The 18,567-nt window shown below is 51.6% G+C and overlaps 1 protein-coding gene across 3 annotated transcripts in view; it reads left to right on the forward strand.

Annotated features, from left to right (window-relative positions):
* SRGAP3 (SLIT-ROBO Rho GTPase activating protein 3) overlaps positions 1–18,567 on the forward strand; it is a 79,708-nt gene that overhangs the window by 22,529 nt on the left and 38,612 nt on the right. For all 3 annotated transcript variants that reach the window (XM_071550180.1, XM_071550177.1, XM_071550179.1), the window contains exons 2-3: positions 14,974–15,166; positions 17,904–18,066. In XM_071550180.1, coding sequence (XP_071406281.1) covers positions 14,974–15,166; positions 17,904–18,066 — 356 coding nt within the window. The remainder of the gene's footprint in view (positions 1–14,973; positions 15,167–17,903; positions 18,067–18,567) is intronic.

The raw sequence follows: 18,567 nt of genomic DNA on the forward strand, positions 1-18,567 counted from the left end.
GTGTTTGGAATGCTCCCAACGTATAACATATTGCACATGTATTATGTAGGCTCGGGGAATGATGTTTAAAATAGCTGAGCCCATGGGCTACTTGGACAAAGCAAATATCAGGAACATTAAGTTCTCCTCTTGCTAAGCTTGGCTTGCCCTTGTTACTAAGGTCATTTCAGTGCATATTTTGATAGCTGTGAGATACTTGTGTAACATCTTTGTATTTCAAATATATTTTTTTAACTTAGAAGCAAAACGTTTTGCCAGATTTTCCCCAAGCTGTCAGTGAGGGCTTTGTACACGCAGGAGGGATGGAGAAACCCTTTCCAAAGTCATTTTACTTCTTTTTCACTCAGGGTCTGACAAATGAGGAGAAGCGGCTTTTCCCATCAAACAGAGGAAGGGAGTGGTTCTCAAGGGGCCTGCAGGTGTGCTCTGGGTTGGAGGGCCCTGTCCATCTCTGCTGAGAGCAGACAGGGAGCATCCTTCTGTGTGCCAAATGTCAAACCCTGGCCTAAAAATGGGCTAAAATTGCCTGAGGAGATGACCCCTCAAGATGATCTTGGGGACAAGGGAAGTTCAAGATCCCTGCCCAGAGAAACTCATCATTTCAAAAGAAGGTTTGGGGAGGGCTGGGGAAAAAACCCTTCCATATGGAATACTGACTTTCAGGGAACAATAATGCAGTAAAAGATGATGCTGTGTGTAAAGCACTGTTGTTGCCTAAGCCCTCTATGTTTTACCTAAGTATTAATACCAACCTATGGCAAATCCTTCCTCTTTGTAACACAGCTCTGATTGCTTGTTTTAGTCTCTTTCCACCTAGCCTGGGTTAGTGTTGGCAGTTTAGTGTGGTGTGGAGGAGCATCCTAAGGCCAGACAGAAGATACTCGGGGGACAGGGCTGAGGAGAAGCTGCCCATGAGCTCAGTGTAGAGAGCAGCAGTTCAGGGGTCTCTGTGCCTCTGCTCCCAACTGCCCCAGCCCCACTGGTCTGAGTTGGCTGCCCTGGGATCTCAGCTCTCCTGCCAGACTCTGGTGTTTCTGAGAGATTTAGCCAGGTTCTGTTCCTCTGAACTCCTGAAGTTGGGAGGAGGAAAGAAAGTGCAAGGCAAGGAAATCCCAGACATCTCCACTCATCTGCACAAAGAGGCAGAGAATGTCTCTCCTGTAGCAGTTTTGGAAGGACAAAATGTGAAAATTACACGTTAGAGTGATAAATGTGATATTATCAAAGGCAAATGTAGTTAAAGCAGCTTCTAAACAAGCCAAGAGCAGAAGTGACTCAGCAGAGGGGCTATAAATACCAGAGCTGATGCAGCAGCTGCAGCTGGGAGGTAGAGGGGAGAAGGGAGCTGGGAGGCTCTGGGATGTATGGGGATCCACATGTGTTGTGAGAAGCTGTCAAGAGAAAAGAGAACCAGAACTGGTAATTACAAGGTGCTTAGTCTAGAGTTAAATGGTTGGTTTCCTCAGGTCCTCTGTTAGATCAAGGAAGAAATGGAAGTGGTGACTCAGAGCTGTGCTGGAGGGGGTGTGGAGGAGCTCGTGCAGGTGTGCAGACACCTCACCTGCACTGGAGGAACACTGGTTGTGCTTTTACATCTGGATTCCCAGTACTCTGAAGGGAGAGTTCAGAGCAGTAAATAAATCTGTAATTTCACACTTTTCAAACAGGAAGGGTGCAGTAACTGGCCAGTGTGGTGCTTTGTGGAGATGCAGAAGCAGGGGAGCAGTGCATGGATGCTGCAGAGGGGGGTGTGGAAGTGGCACAGTCACAGCTGACAATTCAGAAGTATTAAAGGCAAAATAATGTTCTGATGTGATTTGCCTGTTGGAACATTATCTGGTGATAAAGTCATGAGATGTGTTATAGGAGATGTTTATTCGTAGGGAGGTTTCTCTACATAGCTGCTTCCGTTTGTGCCTTGGATGTCTGCAGCCATATGTTTTCTAAATGAATGGTAGAAACCAGGGGCTGACAGGTTTGATTTCCCCCTCACTGCCCCACTCCTGCAGAGCTGTGCCCACTGACATGCTCCTCTCTGCTGTCCCCACTTGAAGGAGTGATGCAGCAATGGGGTTCCTTGTGCTTCCTTTTAGTCTTTCAGACCTTCTATTGCGTGGCAATCCATGCCTTTATTTGGAACAGTCCCCCTTGCTGGCCCTGTCCCCCCTGCAGTGGCAGTGCCTGGTGGGGTTGCTGGTGGCTGGTTCCATCCGTCTCCCGCGTGTTTTGCTCCAGGCTGAGTTTCGGGTGGGCGGCAGTTCATTAGTCTTTCCGCAGCATCTCTGCAGATCGCGGTCTGAGCTTATTTTAGAAGCGAGAAATCAGGAGCAATTAGCAATCTGCTCAGGAGGGAGCTGGGAAAGAGGCAGACGCCAGCTCTGTGGCATGCAAAGGACTGGACCCTGCCCTGGCTTCAGCCAGCACGTCTGCAGGCAGCCCGTGGGCTCAGGGACGTGTATCAGTGTGGTGCTCACGGGCGAGCATCCCTGCCGACAGCCCGCAGCTGGAGTGGGGCCATGGCAGTCCTGATGTGTTGGAGATGCAAGGTGTGGTCCCACAGGCCCAGGTGAAGGCAGGGCAATGTGGCAGCAGTGCTGCACAGGAGAGGCAGAGCTGTGTCCGTAGCCTGAGGTCCAAACCCAGGTGCAAAACCTCATGAGGGGCACAGGCTGCCCCAGCACGTCCTGTGGTGCCTCCTCACCCGATGCCTGTGGGCAGCTCAGGTGGGTCAGGCCATGGTATGTGCCAGATGACTGTCAGGGGGATCTGAACAAGGGTTAGCTTGGCCTCTTGGCAGCAGTGCACACAAAGGAACAAATGACAGTCTGTTTGCTCACCCTGCCAGGACGATGCATTACTTCATCTTCAAGCGACTGTTGTTACCTGGCTGGTACCTCAGCCAACCCAAGAGCCACATGGTTTTGCCTTGTATGTGAATTCAAAGAATTGGAGAACTGTGCACATCAGGGTCTAAGCACAAGAGAAGGAAGGGATTTCCTTTTTTAAACACTGTCTTGACAGAAGGAATGCTGGAATGCTGACATGCAGCTCTTGTTTTCCTTGCACTTGTGACACAAGGCAAGCTGTGTCCTGCAGAGAGAGCACTGCAGCAGCTCTGGCTCTGGGCATACCAAGGGAATCAAGGGAAATATTTGAGGGATTATTTTCTGGAAGTGACAGACACCTGCAGTGACAGCTGATTTCAGCCAGAGCTGTAGCTGTGGGAGGCCTTTCTGCCCCGATGGTGCTTCAGGAAAAATCCATGCACACTGGATTGGGTTTGCTTGCTACTTGCTTCCCCTGGAGCTGCCCAAATACCTTTAATGCCCTTTCTGATTTCTGGGTGGGAATTCAACACCCTTGTACTACACCAGGCTATTTCTTTGTTTTCATTGGTTTGTTTATCTATAGCCATCTGGTTCTGCACCCACATGTAAATGAAGGCTGGGATGCTGGTGAAGATGGTGAGAGCAGACAATGTGCTTTATGCTGATTTCCCCTCCTTTAGAAGGCAGGAACAGGATCACTTCGTCCGGAGGATGTGATGACTCTCAGAAATGAAGCAAGCAAGGGTGATTATCTCTGCCTTGTGGGTGGCAGCTGCACAACCCAGTGATCCCAACATGGAACATGTTCTTAGCCTCAAGCTGAGCTGTCTGCAGCCTGGAACTTGCTCCAGGTCTGTGGTAGATAATGAATTCATGAGGAGGTTGTGAAGTATTGATCTGGATCCTGTCTGCTGTGGAAAGCCCTTTGGAGACTGTCTCCTGATGGCTGTTGGATTTTCTGTCTCACATTTGTTACCTTCTGAATATCCACGTGGTCCTTCTGCAGTGTGATACTGAGCAGGTCTTTCTTCACCCCGAAACACCCCAAAACTCTACTGGTGCAGTTTGAGCCCAGGTTTGCTGCTGTTGGGGAGGGTTGTGCTGTTCTTGGGAGGGTGGAATTCCTCCCTAACTTTGAGCTTCCTCTCTGCAGGCTGGCTGGATCCAGTGACAGAGGATGTGCTTTCATCAGTCACAGCACAGCTTTCCCTTGCTATTCCAAAATTGTGCTTTTTCCGGGAAAGAAGGAGGAGTGAAGAGCAGTGTCAGCCTTGGGCTGACATGTGGCTGATCTCTGATGCAGAAGTTCTCGAGGAAGCAGCTCTGCTGATTGCCTGGCAGCAGCTGAGGCTGTCCCAGCTGGTGCTGCTGAAGGCAGGAGCAGAGCAGCCACCCTTGCCCTGGGCCCAGTCTCTGTGCTGGGATTGCAGAGGCACGGTGGGGATGGTTAGCCAAGGGGACATGCAGGAGCAGCACTCCTGGGTGAGGAGGACATGCTGCTCCAAGTGAAGCATGATGAGGCTGTGGAGATGGACAGGAGTTTTGGTGTGCAGGCACAGCATGAAGCTGGAGCAGCCCCTGGAGATGGACAGGAGTTTTGGTGTGCAGGCACAGCATGAAGCTGGAGCAGCCCCTGGAGATGCACAGGTGTTTTGGTGTGCAGGCACAGCATAGAGCTGGCTGTGCCAGTGGTGCTGGGCACTGCTGGGCACATCTGTGCTGGGCACAAGCTTCAGAGAGCTTGTTTACTGAGGATATTTTTAGGAACATTAAATCAAGCAAATACAAGAAATTGGGCAACTGCTGCTGTTGGTCATGTCGATTCCTACAGGCTCCTAAATTTGAGTCTGCTCTTTTGCAATTCACTTTTCCTCTTCATTTTCTGTGTCCCTCTCAGACTGGGAGCAGTTTGGTCTTGGAGGGAAGTTCAGTCTTGTCCCCACTGCAGAATAGCATGGTGGGAGACAGAGCAATGGCACATATGTCCAAGGAAAGACTTGTTTTATCCTATCTGTAAAATTAGGCTGGTAATCCTTCCCTCCTTCTTGAAGATGTTGAACTTATACGATTACCATTTACAGGATGCTTTGAGATGTGAGATGAAAAGTTCTTTAAGGAATTATCCTGTATTTTTAATGCATGCAGAGCATTATCCTGGGAGAGAATTGGTTGAGTGAATCCATGAATGCACAGATTTTTCGGGCCAGAAGGCACTGCTGGATAATCTGATCTGACTTGTGTTATAATATTTGATCCTGTTATAACAGAGGTTGGGGAGCTTGTGTGGATACCCAGGGCTGGCTCTAGGAACTGTCTGCAAAGCTTTGCTCTCTTAATGGTCTGTGAAATCTTTCCATGCCTGGATTAAGGAATGTGAGGTGCTGGAGCGAACTGCTTAATGATCTTCTCCTTTATTCCATCTCAGTGGCTCAGGGTGGGGACTCACATTCTTGAACAGCTCTTTCTTTCCCAGTTTGAATGCATCTCCTTTGCATCTTAATAGCCCCAATCCTGGAGCTCCGCTTACATCATTTTTGGGCATTCAGAGCCTGACAGACTTTCTGCAGCCCTTCCCAGTGCCCCCCATGCGCTGGGTTTCGTTGCTGGGGAGTGGGCAGATGAAGGCTCTGGAGCTGATGCTGCTGTGCAGGGGGGCAGCCAGAAGAGCTGTTTTCTCTGCGGGAAAAAGCCACCATCTGTTTTTGTGAAGCTTCCTTTGCCCTTCTTAAATCTTGCACAAACGCAGCTGCTCTGTTCAGCTCTTTCTTTTTAATGCTTTAACCAGTTCTTACAGATTTCTTGCATGCCTTGTATTCCTACCAGGCGAAGCCAGGGCAGGCACAAGCCTGAGGAGCCAGCTGTTGTGCTTGCCCTCTTTCCTGGCCTGTGCCATTGGTCAGGGGCAGAGCTGCTGGCTGTGAGTCTCAAGGGGCTGGAGGAGGCAGGGCCCCCCAAAAGGCATGGGCCCCAGAGGATTGCCAGGGGCATCGGGATGGTGGAGGCTTGGAATGGACCTCTCCGAAGTTTGACTTCTTTAAAATAACATCAAAACCCCCAAACCAAAGACAAACTAAAAGAACTCCCCAAACATCAAAACCAGTCCAAAACCCCTGAAAGCTTTGTGAGCTGAGCATTTCTGTGGTCTTGCTCCACTCTCCATCCTGTAAATTCTCCCTTGCAGTGATCAGTGTGATCAGTGCAGGACTGCATAGCCCAGACAACTGTGTAGGGGCAGTGAATGAGATTTACCCCCTCAGTGCTGCTCAGTCAGACAGAAGTGGTGGCAGATGTGACCAGTTCAGGCTGTGAAGTGCAGCTGGACGGGGCTCTGTTCCCAGGCAGACAGGGGGGTGCCAGGGGCTGCAGGAGAGGAGCATGAGGATGGTGCAGCCAAGGCATGGCCAGGGCTTTCCTTCACAGCTTGGCTGGTCTCTCTGAGGCTGGTGTGGCTGTCCCTGTGCCATGTCACTGCCAGAGCCCTGCAGGCAGGGTGGGATGGGCAGGGACCCTCCACTGGTGTGACCCTTCCCTCAGCTGAGACAGGTGAGGGGTAAGGGAAGCAAAGAGCTGGAGTGGCCCTGGACTGGCAGTGCTCCCTGGGGCAGGATACGGTGCAGAGTCAGCTGTGCTCATGTCCTGTGCCCTGCACCTCAGGCAGGGGCTGTACCTGTGCACCTGAGAGAGCCAGGTGAGGCAGGGGCTGTACCTGTGCACCTGAGAGAGCCAGGTGAGGCAGGGGCTGTACCTGTGCACCTGAGAGAGCCAGGTGAGGCAGGGGCTGTACCTGTGCACCTGAGAGAGCCAGGTGAGGCAGGGGCTGTACCTGTGCACCTGAGAGAGCCAGGTGAGGCAGGGGCTGTACCTGTGCACCTGAGAGAGCCAGGTGAGGCACTGCTGGTGGGACCATCCCTGAGCATCATCCCCTGTGCTGCTGATGGATGAGCAGCCGTGGTCATGCTGCTGGCTGGGCTCTGTTTAAAGCAGGACAAAACAGGGAAATGGGCATTTCTGCTGCCTAAATTTAGCCCCCAGTGCTTGCTTGGTCCCAGTGGTGACTCGTGGTAAACCACAGCTCGAAAGTGAGGGTCAGGCACTTCTCCAGCATCTGCCAAGGATGTGGGCAAATACCTGCTGCCAGGCTCCAGCTGTGCATGTCATGGAGAGAGGGAAAGAACAGCTTTGGGTGAATTTGCCTCATTTCTGTGTGGTGCACAGTGAAACAAACCAGCCCCTGTGCCCAGTGCCAGGGAGTTACCCCAGGCTGGGCCTGAGAGAGCTCAGATTCTGTGGCTGGAAGGGCAGAGCTCTGCTGAAGTGCCGTGTGGTGGGAGCAGGTTCCCTCTACTGTGCAGGGATTTATTTTGGCCAGGACAGGCCCTGTCCCTGTGCCTGCTGGCCATGGGGACATCGCCCCTGGCTCTGCCCCACATCTACATGTCAGGGCTCCCTTTGCCTCTCCTGTGGTTTCTCCTCACCCATTTCAGGTTCACCAGCTGCATCTCCACTCATAGATGTTCCACAGTGCTCAGGGGTGGCTGTAAAAAATAGGTGTATTTTAAGAGACTGGTTAAATGTGTCTTGCTGTAGTTTCTTTGGGCTGGATTCTGCCTTCAGCAGAACTGGGGGGACTCCAGACTAATACTGGTGCTGGTTTTGGGTGGATTGTGTCACATTTTTGCAACATTTCCAATGGGAAGTTTGGATTCAGAAGTGTGGACTTGGCCATTCTTCCCTTCGGTCCTTCCTGTGCCATTACTGCCTGTGACAGATGTGTCCATAGTGATCTCAGTGGAACTGGGATGTTTCTTCAATTATTGGAAGACAAAATATTAAATGACTAAATTCTGCTCTGTTTTTCCTCTCTTCTCTAATAATGCTGGACATCTTGCCAAGTTCTTCAGAAAACAGTGTAGTCACCAGTGCATTGAATTCATCAGGGGCTGGCATGGAGACAGCGGGAGAGCAGCTGACGCCCCATGGAAAAATTTGCTTGAGGACCAGTCTCCTTATGGATTTATCTGACTGGGTTTTGGTCAACACTTGGATTTTTCTTGTTGGGAGAAGATATTTTGACTCTGGAGTTCAGGTGTGGTGTTTTGTTTTGTTGCTGTTGTGGTGTGGGTTTTTTTGTTTGTTTGGTTTGGTTTGGTTTTACTGGCAAGGAATAATTTCCCTTTGCTAATTTTTGTAGTCAGTGGGCCTTCTGGAGGAGCTTTTTGCCTGTGATAGAGCGTGGCAGGCAGGTAGTGTGAGCTGCACTGCTCTGGCACCCTCCTGCTTTCCAGCCCTGCTTCCATGCACAGCAGCCATTCCTCTGCTGAGCAGGTTTGCCTCCTCCTTGGTCTCAAAGAGGAAGGACCCAGCACCCCTGGGCAGCACTGGGTTCCCCTGGGAGCAGCTGGAGGGGTGGCTGTCTGGCTGTGGTTGGTGTTCCTGGGGCCAGGGGAGCTGCCGTGGCGTTCCTGTCGCTGCCCAGTCCGGGCACTGCCCCGGCCAGCTCTGTCCTCCCAGCTGGCACACATGGTGTGTGGTTTGAAGCATTGTTTCTGTTCTTAAATTGAAGATAATTGCAACACACCATTATGTCTGTTCTCAGACAGTCTTGATCCATGGAAATTTTGGCCTTGAGGCTCAGCTGAACCTAAGAATAAACACTCTTGGGTTTCTTGGCTGGTGTTTGGTGTCCCTGTGTCCCAGGAGCGTGGGCTGTCCTGCAGGGCAGGGCTCTCAGCCTGGCAGTGCTGCCTGCAGAAGGGAACTGGGTGCTGTGCTTCATGCAACACACTCGTTCCCTGCTGTGTCCTCATGAGCCAGACTGGCCATTTCCTGATGTCCCTCCAGAATCAGTTTTTAAGGGAAAGCCACTGTCAGTACCTCCTGTGGGTTTGGAGTACCAAAGTCTGTGAGAAATGCCATCCCCTCTCCAGCTGTGGTGGCCTTTGTCGTGTGTGGGGACAGGAGAGGGAATGGGACTGTGTGAGGAGCAGGGTATGGGATCTGCCATGCTGTGCTTCTGGGCAGCAGAGCTTTGCTGCTTGTCCTTGTGCTTGCCCAGTTTAATTTTTCATCTTGTTAAGGTGTCACTGTTGCCATCTCAGATGTGAACTTTGTTCTCAGACACTGAGGAGCTGCCCTCATCTTCCTTTGCCCTCTGCATTGAACGAGGGGCTGCTGGTGGACATTACTTGAGTCTTAAGCCCAGTTCAGTGTTTCATAAGCATTGTGTCTGCTTAGGCCAAGACTAACTTGAGCTGAGAGGTTTGTGGGGAAAAAGGTCTATGCTATGCAACTTTCAGTGTGCAGGTCAAAGAGAAATCAGCATTGTATCTGGGTTACGGTTTTCCCTTTTGTCACGGCTCTACCAACTGATACAAAAGCCACCAGTGATTTGGATCGTGGGTCCTGCACAGCCCAGGTGAGACCAACCTCGTGTGTGCACAGTCTGTACAGCAGGAGCCTGTGCTGGCTTTCATTATTTGGTGGCAGCAAGCTTGTTTGTCATCTAGGAAGGTGTTTTGTGACCTAGAAAGATGAGTGAGTTCTGATGTGTTCTTTCTATGGGATGGAATTCCCCTCTCTGACGTGCTGGTGAACAGTGGAGCGGAAATAGCTGTGGTGGCCCTAACCAGAGGAGGTCATCCATCTCTGATCAGGGGTGTTCTGCTCCTGCTGCTGGTTTTCTCACAAAGAATGCCCTACTAACTTATGTTCTGAAAGTGTAAAAGTGAAAAAATGACTCAGTTGCTTTATTTTTGAAACATTCTGACTCTTGTTCATTTGCATTTTTAATCTTGGTTTGATAAAAGGGGGAGGAGGGAAATTGCCAGTGTTTTAAATCTGGCCTGACCTCTTGCCTCTGCTCCAGTGGTTTCCTGAGAAGTTCTGGGTGCTGCAGGGTGAGTGTCTGTGCTTCAGTTAAAAAGCAGAAAGGGATGATGGAGAGGAGTTTTTCCTGTACTCAGAGTGAGGCATCGTTGTGAATTTCGGGCTCAGGTGGTCTGACCCACTGGGGTTCAAACACACTCCATGGAAGGTCTTCTCTGTTGGGTGTCATTAGGGTTTCTCAGGGGGAAGTAGCAACTGAGTTCAAGATCTCATTTCTTGCATTTTCACTTCCTTGTTCGGTAGTTGCAGACAGAGGTGTTGCCTCCCAGCCCAGGAGTGGCAGTGAGAGGGTTCAGTGTGAACTCAAGGCAGAGCTGGGGCTGTGCAGGGGAAGTGCAGCTGTGCTGGAGCGGCCTGGGGTTTAAAGACACACGTGAAAAAAACTGTATGAAAAATGCCAGTGCCACAGGAGTTGTTTTCACACTGGAGAGAAGTGTTTCCCTCTCTTTTTTTTTTAACTCAGAACATGTCATTGCAGATAAAAAGCTTGTCTTGTTCTTTGTTTTACCAGGAGCCATATCTCTTGTCTTTGTCTAGGCAGGGATGTTACTAAGGACACAGAAGGAAGGAAGGAAGGAGGAGGGGGAAGCTTGGCCTGCTTTGGGCTGTTTGCTGTGTGCCTTCCCTGCAGCTTGTCCCCGTCTGGCTCCGTTGGACCCGCACGGTGGGAAGGATGTGCTGCTGGTGGCTCCATGTGCGGGGGATCCAGGCCCTGCTCCCTGCAGCTCCTTGGATGTTCCTGCTCAGTAATGTCCCTGCTCAGACCCACAAAGCCTGGGCCTGGAATCAGCCCTCACGAGGTGGCTGCTCCTCTGGCAGCACCATCCCTTCCTCCCCTCCTGCTGGACCTCACTGGCACTGGGAAGGGCTGTGGGTGGATGGAAGGCACCATGTGGGGTGCTGGGAGCAGGAGCATCCCATGGGCACGCTGTGCCATGTGGGCTCCTGGGGCTCTGCCCTGGCAGCATCCCTGTCTGGGGGGCTGAGCCAGCTCCCTGCCATTACACAGGGCTTTCAGTGGCTCTGCTGACAGCACCTGCCTGGAGTGGGGCTTTTCCTGGGGGAACAGCCTACCAGCATTCCATAATGGATCTGTGCTCCAGGTACATTAGCTCTGTGTGTGTCAGGGCTCTCCCAAAGGAAATGGTGTGTGCTGGTGAAACACAGGATGACAAAGCACTAGAAAATACATCTCAGGTAATTCCATGGTGATGAGTGCTGGCTTTTCGGGAAGACAGCACATGGATGGTCTGAAGTGGGAATAGAAGCAATTGGGAGTCAAATGGCTTTATTAGTGTGTTCCGTATTTGTAGATTTGGATCCTCCCCGAGTCCAGCTTGCTGTGCTATATTTGCAATAAACTATTGGTTCTAATCCCAGTTGTGAGGAAAATAATGGCTTTTGTTGCCAAGCATATTTTCTCACTTGTCACAAATCGTGGGGTGAAGCATATGTTTGAGCAGTGCCTGTCCCAGGCTGTCCAGTGGGAGGATCCGCCACTGTTCTCCTGGACGGATAATTCGGCATTCCCGGCCGGAGCAGGGAGCAGTGGGTGAGCTGCAGAGCAGGAGGCCTGGGCTCGGGGCTTGGCAGCAGGGCTTGGTCCTGCTCTCTGCCAGCTGAGGAGGAGCAGGATGGCTCCCACAGCTTTCATCCCAGCCCGTTGCCAGAGAAACCTCTGCCTTTGTCTGTCCCTGTCTGAGCAGCCGGAGCTGGCTCTGGCCTGGGGGACCTGCAGGGAGGGGGCTGAGGAGGAGGAGGAGGAGGAGGAGGAGGAGGAGGAAGAGGAGGAAGAGGAGGGTGCTCCTGCAATCTGCGGCTGGTGGGGCTCCCAACTGGCTCTGCTGGCTGCAGCAGCACCATCCCCAGGGCTTCAGGCTCCCCTGTGCTGAAGCACACCTGGTTCCTGTGGGCTCTCACTTGTCAATTCAGGCTCCACACCTTCATGAGTCTTAACTTTCTGGGATTTTCCACCTCCTGCTTGTCACCAGTGTTTGCCCATGTAGAATTTGGTTTATTTAATAACTCATCCTAAACTTGACATGTGTTGCTCACCCATGAACTCTGCAGCAGGGCCTGCTGTCCTCCTGCTGTGGCTGATGCCAGTTGAGGAGCTTGGCCCCTACCAGCACTTGAGGTAGGAAGTGTTAGAGCCAGGGGTTACTGGAAGAGGGGCAGGCTTCTAAAATCACTGCCCAAGAACAGAATTCTCACCAGCCCATTTACTGCCAGAGGTTGAAATCCCAGCTCCGTTGAAGCTGATGGGAGTGTTGCCACAGTCTCAGCTGGAGCTGGGATTTCAAGACGGTATTTGTGAATTCCTGAAATTCAGAGATGCTGCTGCCCAGCAGGATATGTGAACTGTATGGAAACACAAGGAATAACTGAATTCTAATGATGATGATAATAATGTTTATCACTGGTAAAAGTTGCATTGATCTCATAGCATTCACCTACAGTTGAATCGTTATATTTAAAAAATGAGACCATATGGAAAACATCCTTCAGCAAGCTGAGGGTGGAATGGGCTGGAGTAGTGGCAAGTTTGTAATGACCTGGAACAGCGTTTTGTCTTCTGCTTGACCTCTCTGCATCAGTGTGTTGGTTCTGGTGTGAGTGCTCAAGTTGGCCACAGTTTGTCCCAGATAGTTTTGCTCTTTGTCAAGCCCTGCCTCATCCCTGTGTCTGCAGAGATATGCTATTTGGATGCATGGGAGTGTTCCAGGCTCTGTGTGTGGCTGCCAGCATTGTCCTCATGGAGAATGGATGAGGTGAACAGCCAAGGAGAGGAAAAAATGAGGCTTACCCTGATCCACTGGCCAAGATGTTACATCAACCAAAGCAGCACTTTTCTGGTGTCTTGGAAAGGTTTGGGGAATTGTCTTCACGCTTACCCTGGCACACTGTGTGTCCATTTCCAACCCAGTGCTCCCTCAGGTATGGAGTTGGCCTTGTCATAGGGGTGATCAAAGGAACTCCAGGGTTTCCAAAGGTCCACGTTTCCAGCAGCCCAGGAGAAATGCCCCTGGGAATCAGCTCTCCTTGAGGCCCAGCTCAAGCAGCTGATGTGCTGTCTGGGCTGACCCATAATCTTACTGATTTTTCCAGTTTCTTACCTAATTTCCTTTGTATCAAGTTTACATCTATTTATCTTATGCTGATACTCTTTCTTTAGCTGTAAATTGTTGTGCTCTTGGGTCTGCTCCCCTGCAGACAGTATCTGTATATGCTCCCACCTGTTGTTTTCCTGAGCTGCCTTTTGAATAATTCTGGCAAGTTTTGGGGTTATTTTTTGGGGTGTTTTTTGTGGTTTTTTTTCCCCAATTTTTTAATGTTGCTGTTCCCTTACAAACCTTCCAAAGGCTGAATGCAAATCACGCCTCTCATCTCTGCTGTGTCACTCTTGGGTACCACTTGGCGTCTGGGGCTGGAAGGGGGTCTGCAGTGGGTTTTTCCCATGCTCCATGTTGTGGGGCTGGCTGTGACCAGCAGACTCAGTTCCTTCTGTGTGCCCTCTGGCTCTTGGAAACCTTTCCCCAGCTTTCAGAGAGCGCATTCTTGGGGGTCTTTGGGTGGTGGGAGGCTTTGCCCTGCCTTGGCAGCCTGCAGTGTGATTGCTGCCAGCACCTCGCGTGGTCCAAGGATAACGAGCAGCTGTGGCTGTGATCTGGGCTCATTGATTCGAAAACATTGCAGAAGCCAAAGCCCCAGATGTTCTGGTTACAGATGTTCCCTCTCTCTTCTGGATTAGCAGTCCTGCAGCCCATCTTGACCATTGCTGTACCCCTTGGTTTGCCAAGGGATTTTGTTTTCTCCAGCATCCCTGCCACTGTATTTCAGTGCTCCTCTGATCCCTCCGCTGTGCAGCTGCTCCCTGAAGTCAGCTCAGCCCAATTGTTCTTACTTTGAATAGATTTTCCTACCATCTAGTCTCATTTTTCCTCCTGTTCCCAGCTCTCTGCACCCCCTCCCACGGGGCTCCTGTCCCTCTGGGCAGGGCCCAGCTGCTGCTCCAGGGAGAGTGAGCAGCTCCTGCACAGGTGTCCTGCGCTTCTGAGAAACCTGCTTGGGGCTGGGAAGTGATGGGAAGGGTTGGGAGAGATCTGGAAGAGTTGGGAAGGTGTGTTTCCATTGCACCCTGTGCCACAGGTGCTGTGCTGCTGCTCTTGCAGACAGTGTGAGGGGTCTGGCTGTGCCCATGAGCAGCATCCTTTCCCCAGTGCCTGCCTCTCTTCCTGGGGTCAGCCCCATTGGGGATCTGTGGCTTGGCTGTGTGACCTGCTATGGGGGAACTGCAAGAAGTGCAATTGATCTTTGACCATGGGAGAGAAGTGTCCCAAAATGGGGGGGATCAAGGCAAAAAGTACAACCTGTGGCATAGAAAGAGGAGAAGCATTGAATTGTTCCAGTGATCAGGATGTGCTGAACAGGAGTGTGCTGTGCCTGAGGTGGTGGGTTCCAGCAGTGCCAGGTGAGGGTCAGCACTGGACACCTGCTCTGTCTGCTGCTCCTGGGGTGCCTGTTCCCTGCAGGACACAGTGGGTACCTGGGATTCTGTGGGAGGCACCGGCTGCCCATCCCTGCACCCACACAGGCACCTCTGGGCACTGCTGAGCCCACTTTGGGAAGGGTTGTGGGGGCTGCAGCGTGTCTGTCCCAGTGTCTGAAGGTCCTTATGGGAAAGCAAATAAACCTGGAACAGATGAAGCCTGTAGTGTTTGTGAGAGAGGATTTGAGGGGTCCAAAAGACTTTTTAAGCCTTTGAGCCAAAGCCACGTCAGATTTGCTGATTAACCCAGCAGGGTGGAGGGACAAGGGGAGAAGAGGGTACCAGCTGGCAGTGCCAGCTTCCTCCAGGTCAGTGCTGGCCATGCCATAGATCTTCACATGGGCATTTATCAAGAAATAATACATTAGTTTATATGCAAAGAGTATGGGATTTCAGGTAGTACCAGATAGATCAAAGTATCATTTGCTGGATTCAAAAAGCAATTGAAAGCTCTGAAGTTGCTCTTGAGGTTCTTACACAGCTGTTTGTTTTGGCAGGAACAAGGTTTAATATGAGGTTGGTCAATGGAATTGTTCAGCTCTCGCTTGGGAAGAAGATCCATTGGGTTTAGCAAGCCCTGAATTCACCCCAGGGCTCAGAAGGAGCTGCAGCAGAGCTGTGCCCTTTGCTCTGGGACAAGGAAGGACAATCCTTCTGGCCAGTGCCTGCTGCTGACGTTGTGTTTTGTTCTTCTCTCTTGTGTGCCTGCAGAAATCCGAACGCAGCTGGTGGAGCAGTTCAAATGCCTGGAGCAGCAGTCGGAGTCGCGCCTGCAGCTGCTGCAGGACCTGCAGGAGTTCTTCCGCAGGAAGGCTGAGATCGAGCTGGAGTACTCCCGCAGCCTGGAGAAGCTGGCCGAGCGCTTCTCCTCCAAGATCCGCAGCTCCAGAGAGCACCAGTTCAAGTAAGCAGGTGTTCCAAGGGCAGGCTGGTGCAAAAGGGTGGGCCAGAGGCTGCTGTGGGCACTGGAGGTTGGTTTGTAGCTGCGCAGTCCTAAAGTGGAGTGGAGTCCGTCAGGTCAGCAGTGATCTCCTCTGTCTCATCTCTGTGTGGGACTCACCAAAAGAACTGGACATGTCTCTTTTCAAGACTTCCACCACGGCGTTACTGATCTGTGCTGCCAGAATTGCACGTGCTGTGCACTTCTTGAGTAAGAAAAAAAAATTAGGAATCAGGGGCCAGGAACGAGTCAAACCCCTTGATTTTTGGAAGGGGCTTTAATTCATCCACTGATGTGATTGTGTGAGTTGCAGTGGGCCTGGGCTCTTCCCCTGGTTTCCCTGTGTAGCCAGTCCCCAGCTCTCTGGGCCCTGTGTCCTGCACTCCAGCTCACTGACAGGCTCAGGCTTGGAAGCAGTTTCTGGAAATGGAATTTACAGCTATTTATTTGCAATGAAGCATGTGTGTTTTCTGTGCATAGCCTGTGGTGTTGGAGCCAGGCAAATCCTTAGTGGAAATATTGTGAAACAAAGCTTTGAAATAGGAAGTATGAATTGGATGCTGGGATTGTGTGAGAATCAAACTGCTGATGCAGATTGTGAAATCCGTGGATGTGTGAATGTGTGTTTTCAAAAGCAGCTTCTTTTCAGTTTAACCGCACTCTAGAGCTTGAAAAAACGAAAAGATAAACAAACTTGAGGCAGAATTTCAGTCTGGAGGTGAGTGCTCTGTGGTGAGGGCAGTAGCTGGTGCTGTCCTGTGGCTGGTGCCCTCCAGGCTCTGGTGAAGGGCACTGCCCTGTTGCTGCTGGGGGACTGGTCGCTGCTTCCCTCGTGCCCCTGAGTGTGCCAGGTCGGAGGTGTCCGGCTGAGCTCCACAGGATGACACTTGGTGCTTGAACTGGGTGTTGGTGTCTGTCAGGGCTCGTTGTGTCCCTTGCCACAGCCAGCTGTCCTGTCGCTGTCGGGGTGTGGCATCTCACTGGGCAGCACTCCTGGAGCCGTGGGATGTGCCTGGCAGGGTCTGTGCCCTGAGCTACGTGGCAGCACCTGGAGTGTGGCCAGGGGCTGGTTCTGGCAGCTCCCCCTGTGCCACGTCAGCCTCAGCTCCCACCTTTGCCCCCTGGGCCACAGCGAGGCCTTTGTCTCTCCTTCTGCCTGCAGTGTCTGTGACAGAATCTCTCAGCTGGAGTTGTGCCCTTTGCTCCAGGTGAAAGTTGTGCCATTCAGTTCAGTGGCCAAAGACTGCAGCCACTGATCATGGCCATTCCCAGATGGCCTGGGAAAGGTTTGCCTGCCTGATGCCCTTCGCCTTGCCAGCCCCAGGCTCTTCACAGGCTGTTTCTTCTTCTAACCCTTTGTGATTTTGTCCCCCCATTTCAGCTGCAAGAGCAGTAATTTCTGCTGTTACATTAGTAAATCCTATTTATTCTATATTACTAAATCCCATTTAATCTGTTTACTCGGTCTCTCCAGTGAGTGAAGCTTTGCTGGTGTCGGATGCCAGACTCTGCTGACAGCAAGTTGCCATTCAGACCCTCACTGTCCTTTTGGTGTCCAGCTGTTGTGTGTCAGGTGTGTGGTGCTGGATGCTGCATTGTCCCGCTTCAGGAATAACTGTCCTGGGGAAGGAATTGGCCAGGAAGGAGCTGTGGTTCAGAGATGAGCCCATGAAGGCTTGGGGAGTGTCTGGCCTCTCCCATTAGCTCAGAGCAGTGTTGAGGCTCTGCACTGCTCGGTGTCCCCACAGTTCTGGAAGCTCTGCTCTGCAGTGTCCACAGGTGACTGGTTCTCCACCTTTGTCAAACACCTGGGCACAAGTGCTGGTGGTGATGTTGTTATTCAGGTCAGCTGGATTTCAGTGCTTGCTGCTGCTGAGTCCTCACTGTCCATGCCACGTTGAGAGACTTCCTTATACACCTTTTTCTTCCAGACTGCTCTGTACCTGCCCTTACCAGGCTCATCTGTGTTGCTCCCCCAGCTGCTCATGTGTGTGATTATTCTGACGAGGCTGTGACACTCGTAGGAATTATGGGTCCTTTGGTGCTCCTTTGTCCCTGTGTAGCCATGTGCAGCAGCCTGTGCCCAGCCCTGGATCTGGCAGGCACTGCAGTGCTGTGGCTGTGGTGATTCCAGGTTCATATCCAGGTTCATCCATGTTTTTGTATGCAGTTGTTCTGTCTGTGTGTGCACACAGAGGTGTTCTGGAGTCACCAGGCTGCTCCCTCCAGCACACCTGAGTGTGTTCATGTTGTGCACAGGCACTTTGAGGTAACACTGGATGCAGAACCCTTTCTTGGGCACTTCTTAGTGGACCAAAAGCAGCACAGTGGATTGAGTGGCAAACGGGCCCTTCTGCAATGGGCAGTGACAGTTGTATTTATAGCACGAGTGGAAAGAAAAAGCAGAACTCTCTCCCTTGCCAGGCATGTCTCTTTTGCTGTGCCATCTTCCAAAGCACCCAGTGTGGGAGGGGGCTGGCTGGCTGGGGTCTGATGGGGTTCACGTGCTTGTGTGCTCCTGGATGTCACTGTGGGCAGTGCTTGGACAGCTGGAAGAAGAGATCAAGTGCCTTTCTCTGGGCACGACGGATCCCAGGGGTGTGTGCAGGGAGGGAGGTGATGTGCTGACAGCGTTCATTTGGGAATATGTGCCCTTTTCACTTTTTGCTTGACCTTTTCAATTTTTTTCCCTATTCCCCAGGAAAGATCAGCACCTGCTTTCCCCTGTGAACTGCTGGTACCTGGTGCTGACGCAGACGCGGCGGGAGAGCCGCGACCACGCCACGCTGAACGACATCTTCATGAACAATGTCATCGTGCGGCTGTCGCAGATCAGCGAGGATGTCATCAGGCTCTTTAAAAAGGTACCCTGGGCAGCCAGGGGGAGGCCTGCCTTGTGAGGGTCCATTCTGGCACTTCAGTCTGAAGTAGAATTGTCACAGATGTTACAGAGCAAATCTTGCGGGGCCCATTCCTGCAAGTCTTTACAGATAATATTTATTAAGGAGTTTTAAAGAAGCTGAGATCTAGAACTGCTGAATGACAAGCAGTGAGGTGTGACCTGGTGCTCAAAGTGGTGTTGGTGCCAGGGAGATGAAAGGTAGAAATGTGGTGACCTTTTCTAAAGAGTCTTGGAGGACTTCAGGGAACAGATCAGAACAGGCATGTTGGGTGGAACCTTGGTAAAGAGCAGGATGACAGGCATGAACATGAGGCAGGTACAGGAGAGGAGTCAGCCTGGCTTCCTGAAGGGAAGAGTCATGGCTCAGAAATCTGGTGGAGGTATTTCCAGGAGCTGGGGATCATATCAGTAGCTGGCACAGTGCCTGCAGTGGGAACACTGAGGTTCTTGAAGAGCTTGAAGA

The sequence above is a fragment of the Pithys albifrons genome, chromosome 3 (genome assembly GCF_047495875.1).
Source record: "Pithys albifrons albifrons isolate INPA30051 chromosome 3, PitAlb_v1, whole genome shotgun sequence".
Lineage (NCBI taxonomy): Eukaryota > Metazoa > Chordata > Aves > Passeriformes > Thamnophilidae > Pithys > Pithys albifrons.